Here is a 6979-nt window from a genome sequence, read left to right on the forward strand (position 1 = left end):
TCGTGCTGAGGCTGCAGCCATTTTTCCCATCACGGCTTTGGCACCATTAGGACAAATGTCAACACAGTGAAAAAGATAGATAAGGACTCAGTATGGTTATGAAAACAGTTTTGACCTCGCAAATCCCCTGAAAAGGTCTTAGGTATGCCCAGGGTTTTGCCAACCGTGCTGTGACTAACGTAGGTAATGCCTTCAAAAAGTTTGCTTGTAAGGGGAAGAAGAGGTGATGAATTGCCATGAGTTGCAGAATAAGGAGAGCGTTTCAGCTTCTGCTTGACAGGGTCCTAGCATCCCTAAGTCGTGTTTCCAAGCTACTGTGATTGCCCCAGCTAATCACTAATGCCCTTTTTGGGGGCAGAACTTTCACAACAGGCTATTGGTGAACTGCTTATCAGTGAGTTGTCTTCTTTTCAGACAGTTCCTGGGACTGAGTCAGGAGGGTCAGTGTAGCTGTAGTTTTAAAAGGAACTGCCAGGGCTTCTGCGGCGCCCGCAACGTCTCTTAGAAGGGAGCGCAGCACTTGGCAGGCCCTTCAGATGGCTTATACTTACCCTGTACACTCATTTTACAAATTAAGAAATCAAGAGCCAGTGAGGTTCAGTAATTTGCCTAAGGCCATACTCAGGTCATGGTACTAGGATTCAAACCCAAGTCTACTTATTATTGCAGCCCTATTTACAATAGCCAGGACATGGAAACAACTTAAATGTCCAATGACAGATGAATGGATAAAGAAGATGTGGTACATATATACAATAGAATATCACTCAGACATAAAAAGGAACGAAATTGGGTCATTTGTAGAGACGTGGATGGACCTAGAGTCTGTCACACTGAGTGAAGTAAGTCAGAAAGAGAAAAACAAATATTGTATGTTAACGCATATATGTGGAATCTAGAAAAACGGTACAGATGAACCCTATTTGCAGGGCAGGAATAGAGACATAGATGTAGAGAACGGACATGTGGACACGGGGGTGGGGGGAAGAGGAGGGTGGGACGAATTGGGAGATTAGAATTGATGTATGTATACTACCAAGCATGAAATAGATAGCTAGCGGGAACATGCTATAAAGCACAGGAAGCTCAGCTTGGTGCTCTGTGACGACCTAGATGGGTGAGATTGGGGTGGGGGGGGTGGGAGGGAGGTCCAAGAGGGAGGGGATATAGGTATACATACAGCTGATTCACTTCATTGTACAGCAAAAATGAACAGCAATTGTAAAGCAATTATACTCCAATAAAAATAAATAATAAAATAAAATCCCTGTGATCTTTAATAAACAGAGCTGAAAGTAAACAGATAACTGAGCTAAAAGAGGTGTTACCCACATAGATGACGTGGATACAAGTTGCTAGGCTCCTGTAGTGTTTATTGATTGATAACATGCCCGATTTAGTACTTCAAGTTCATCTGTCAAATGGATTCCATTAAAATGAAAGTTAGGAAGAATCTATCTGAAGGTATTATAATAGTGCTCCATTTGGTAATTATAAAAATTTTTTTAGTTCATTTTACCTGCATGTTGAGTTCCAAAAGTAAATCAGGTGTCATGAATATTTATGTCTTTTATTAATACCTCACAGGTAGTTTCAGTCCAATTCAGTATTATTTAATGGTGCCTAGTCTGTTGGCAAAACACTGTATTGAGAGCTAGGCAATGAAAAATCCCTTTATTTGAGGGGGAGAGGTGCAAAAAGATTCTTTCCCTCTGTCAGCATTTATTAAGTAGTTATTTTATGCTAAACACTGCCAAAGGATGGAGCCACTGCTCAATATTGAAACAAAACTCAGCACAAAACCACATTTATTGCTGGTCAGCCACAGTCTCTTGGAGTAGACTCTTGAGGCTTTTTATTCCCCCTCCCTTGGGGGGAAGTATGGTTTTAGAGATTTGCAGACTTCTAGAAGCCATGGTTACTTGGGTGAGAGGGTTGTTGTTTGGCTGACACTCAGAAAGGAGCTTATTGGACTGAGTCTTCCGGATTGGCTAACTTGCAGAGTCCAAGAGCTCTCACTGATTGGTTGACTAACAAAACGTGTTCTCAGGGCCAGTTGTCATTGATTGATTACACAGGGTAAAACTAGTTCTGATGGCCACCTGTGACTAGGCCCCATCAGCCCTTCCCCAGGAATATGGGAACTTATAAATTATTAATTCTATACTAACTGTGTCCAATAGAAATGTGCTAATAGTCACATATGTAATGTTAAACTTCATAATAGCCACATTAGGACAAAGTTTAAAAAGAAGTGAAATTAGTTTTAGAAATATATTTTATTTAACCCAATATATCTAAAGCATTATCATTTTAACATGTAATCATTATAAAAATTATTTATGAGGTTATTTTACATTCTTCTTTCCATACCAGGTCTTCAAAATGTGATGTGTGGTTTTACACGTACAGCACATCTCAATTCAGACGAGCGGTATGGAAATGCTTTGGTTGTGTCATGTGGCTAGTGGCCTCCATTTTCGACAGTGCCGTCCTATAATAGCTGCTGGGGATACAGGGATGGAGAGAAGGCTATGCTTCCCTCCAGGGTCTCAGAGTCTCAGAGAGGCAGGGCCATGTAAACAAACATGCCATAGTGCTCTGTGCAGGCCCAGGACTGGGATGAGGCAAGCAAGGTACAAACACAATATTTAAGGACCCACTTGCTCTCAGGGTTGCATAGGTGCAGGGTCTGCCCCCAGGGTGAGCACCTCCTTAACTGCTGCACCCTTGACCCCCAAACACCTCGTTAGCCTCACCCTAGTCCCAGGGCAACCTGATCAAATGGCAGATTCTGGGGCCCTAACTCTAGAGCTTCCAATTCAGGCAATCTCAAGTAGGGTCTTGGAATCTGGAGTTTCAGTAAGCACCTCTAGGGATTCTAATGCAGGGGTTTAAGATCACCCTTTGAGAAACTCTGCCTGTGCCAGCAGCCTCATGTGAGAGTTCCTTTACATCCAGTGAAATAATTTCTGTCTTTCTCTTTGGTTTTGGAAGTAGATGTTGCTAAACTCATCAATTACTTATCTGCACTTTTCGGGGCTGCAGTGGGATTCTCAGGTCCCTCTGGTAGAAAGCTCTGAGTTGCTGGGCTTTGGGCCTAAAAGGACCATGGACTAAACAAACTAGAAAGCCAGTTTATTGTTATACAGACACAATGACTATTTCAGCGAGAAAACTGTAAAAGGCATGTGGTGCTGTTGAAAACAATGAGGATTGTGGGGGCTTCCCTGGTGGCGCAGTGGTTGAGAGTCCGCCTGCCGATGCAGGGGACACGGGTTCGTGCCCCGGTCCAGGAAGATCCCACATGCCGCGGAGCAGCTGGGCCCATGAGCCATGGCCGCTGAGCCTGCGCGTCCGGAGCCTGTGCTCCGCAATGGGAGAGCCCACAACAGTGAGAGGCCCGCGTACCGCAAAAACAAAAGCAAAAACAATGAGGAATGTGCAAAGAACTGAATTATTTGAGATGGGAGAGAGCAGACACTGAGCACTGCGTTCACTTTTGGCTACTTCACATTGTGTAGTTCATTTGACTCTGTCCAAGGCTCTTTTTATCTTGCCTTCACCCTAGTTATGTACCTAATTTTAATGATGCTCAAATAGAAAAAGGCGTCTGTCTATGCACCTTCAGGTTATAGCACACACAGACTGGCATTCTTGGCTGTAGGATTCAAGATACAGACCTGTAACTTCGGATGCGTTTACTCGGGAATGTGAAACAGCCCCAAATGAGGAGTATCTGATGTTTCGTATACATGTGTGTTCTTCCGTCTCCACCTTGGTGTGCTTCCTGCTGTCTCCTGCAGCTTCCTTTATCACCGGACACTTGGTGGATGTGGATGGGGGCCAGTCTCTGTACACACACTCATTTGAGATACCAGGTGAGCAGTTGAGAAATGAGTAGTCACTCACTTTACACCTTCTTCTGTTCAGGTTTTCAAAAGTTCTTTAGGTACTTAAGAGATAAGCTTTTATTTTTTCTTGTAGAACATCAAAAATGTACAAAATATTTATAGTCATCATATGATTTTTTTTTTTTGCGGTACGCGGGCCTCTCACTGCTGCGGCCTCTCCCGCTGCGGAGCACAGGCTCTGGACGTGCAGGCTCAGCGGCCATGGCTCACGGGCCCAGGTGCTCCGCAGCATGTGGGATCCTCCCGGACCGAGGCACGAACCCACGTTCCCTGCATCGGCAGGCAGACCCTCAACCACTGCACCACCAGGGAAGCCCATCATATGATTTTTAAAGGCAGTGTTCCTAGTCCAGAAAATATCTGAATATATTATAGCACACAGCTTTACATATTAAAAAAGTTGTTTGTGTGTGCATAGGCTGGTAAATTTTAACCTTGAAAAATACTCTCAATATGAGTATATATGTAAAGGAAGAGATAGAACGGAGGCAAGAAGGTGTCATACTTTTGAGAGTGAACTTCTCTTTGTTTCTCCAGTAAGTGGCTTGTGTATCTGAGCGGAAGAATCAGACCTGTTAGGTGGGGAGGGATGATATGGTGCTATTTCATACTATCTTTGCGTTATAGATTGAATGAAACCATATGAATTTGCCGTGTTCATTCATTTTTGATGTACAAAACAGCAGTTTTATAAGACGCATCCAAATGTAGATATTACACACAAATATCTGTGTGTGTCTGTTTATCTTATGGCTGGACCATAGAACTTGGGGGTTGGAAGGGTCCTAAAAAATCTGTCCAGCATCCTGATTCAACAAATGACAAGACACATCCATGGATTCAAGGCATGTCCAAGCTAATCACTCCCAAAATGTGGAAAAGAATATGAAATTCAAATGTGTTTGAACTGTTGCTAAAGATATTTGATTAAATGGCTGCTAGTGAATTAAAATGTGGTTGATGTAACGTATGTGTACTTGAATTTAACATCAGGGACCTACTCTTTTCAACCTACTCTTTTATGTGCTAATAGTCTTATCAAGGGTTCAGACCTTCTTTGCATTAATCACTGATTAGTTTGGATCTGTAATATTACTTATTATTTTCCCCTCCCGTATATTTCTTTACTAATAGCACCAGTGTGGTGACGTGCATAAGATACTGTGGCTTTAAGGATCTCATTTGGAAACACAGAAATGCCTACATGGTTATACAGTATTGTTTTCTGATAGTATTTAATGTAGCAAGGGTGGGGGGACAATCTTTCCACTTCCCTCACCAGTGGAGTTGAGTCAGTATTTGTTAAAGTGAGGTACATCGTTTTTCCTTTTTAAAGAAGAAAAAAAAAACTCGAGGTGAGTGCTTCTCCAGGCCTCCAGTGAAATGGTTTTCTTTTGTAATTCTAACACAGTTTTTTCATCAGTACAAAAAACAGGTTTTAAGTTTTTGAAGAAAGCAGCCACACCCATCTTTTAAGAATATACTCCCCCCAGATAATGAGCAGGCATAGTCAGCCTTTCCTTCTAAAGTTTTCTGCAAGATTGCCAGGCCTGCAGTGAGAATGCCTGGGATGGAAGCTTGGCTATACCCTTATTAGCTGATGTTCTTGGGAAAATTCATTTCTGGAAGCCTTCATGTTCTTTTCTATAAAGTGAGGTCCCTTATAGTATTCATTTCATCAGCTGTTGGGAAGATTAGATTAGTTAATGCATGTTTAAAGTCCTGTGTCAGATAGGATGCTTTTAGCTACAACTCAAACTGGCTTAAGCAATGAAGGAATTTGTTGTCTCAAATAACAGGTGAGACTTGACTCTGCAGCTCAGTGATCTCATCAAGGGCGTTTTTTTCCTTTTCCCTCTGTTTTTGCTGCTATGATGTTGGCCATATTGTAAGATGGACTCTCCTGGTAGCAGGATGGCTGCCTGCTGCACCTGCAGCTACAGGCTTCTTTGTTCACATCCACCTGGACAGAGACAGAGGGGAGGGAATGACTTTGTCTCAGCATTTCTAACCAAATTCTGAGACTCCCTCTGCTTGGGACCAGCTTATGCAAGTGTCCATCCTCAACCAGTAACTCCAGCCAGGGGAACCGAGTGCACTTATGACTTAGATCAGTCAGTGATCTGAGTAGGGTCACTTCTCCAGAACCTCATGGTTTTCTAAATGGAAACTGAGGCTGTTGGAGAGAGGAGATGGGAGACTGGCTGCTGGGGGTGTGGGCAGCTCTAAGTGTCTGGTACAAAGTAAGCATGTTTTAGAAGATGTTATTATTAAGGACGTAAGATTGATTGAATGTCTACATTATGTCCAGCACTGTACATAGGAATCACATTAACTCTCAACTTTAACAGATAGATGTTGTTATCCCCTTTAATAGATGAGGAAACTGAGGCACAGGAAGAGTAACTTCTCCAAATCTGTAGAAGTAACTTCTACAAAAGCTACTAAGTGGCGGAGATGGGATTCAAATTGAGGTTTTTTTCAAAACCTTTGCCATTCGTCCCAGTAATTTCTTTTTTCTTGCTGAGAAAAGGGGTGAACCAGGGAAAATGACAAAATGGTTTGGTGGAAACTAAGAGGACTAATGAGGTTAATAGATTTGCGTCTGACCCGAGGTTTTCCACTTACTTAACAGATCATGACAACTGGCCCCAGGGAGTAGGGGACCTTTCTTTTGTCAAAAGGATTAAAGAGTCTTCTAAGCAAAGAGGCAAGCTCTAGGCTAAGGAAACATGGAAGTGTCCTTTGTCCCCAAATACCTTAACATCTCAACAATGCACTTCTATACTTTACAGGAACATATAATCTGTATGGAAAACTTACATTCTGATTTTTTAATGTTATCAATTACATCTATGCAAAAACTATTCCTGAAATAAATGCATTTTTAAGTCCCAACCAATGCCCTTTAGCTTGTGATCAAAAAAATTTTTAGGAATGGAAGTTAACATACTTTATGATTATACTTTTTATTTCTAAGAATGGTATTTGAAAAGTGAAATATTTCAATTTAATGGTAGGGGTATCATGATCTCCCAAAAGGATATAATATTTAATTGTAAAGG

The 6979-nt window shown here is 42.0% G+C and overlaps 1 protein-coding gene across 1 annotated transcript in view; it reads left to right on the top strand.

Moving 5' to 3' along the window:
* Nucleotides 1–6741, top strand: part of PECR (peroxisomal trans-2-enoyl-CoA reductase) — a gene marked incomplete at its 5' end in the record, with an annotated part of 29406 nt that extends 22665 nt beyond the window's left edge. The window contains 2 exon segments of the mRNA XM_027115787.1: nucleotides 3723–3881; nucleotides 6550–6741. Coding sequence (XP_026971588.1) covers nucleotides 3723–3881; nucleotides 6550–6635 — 245 coding nt within the window.
* Nucleotides 6742–6979: the final 238 nt, after the last annotated feature.

This window comes from Aethalodelphis obliquidens, unplaced genomic scaffold (genome assembly GCF_003676395.1).
Source record: "Aethalodelphis obliquidens isolate GAN/ISIS:26980383/991018 unplaced genomic scaffold, ASM367639v1 scaffold2, whole genome shotgun sequence".
In the NCBI taxonomy this organism is placed as follows: domain Eukaryota; kingdom Metazoa; phylum Chordata; class Mammalia; order Artiodactyla; family Delphinidae; genus Aethalodelphis; species Aethalodelphis obliquidens.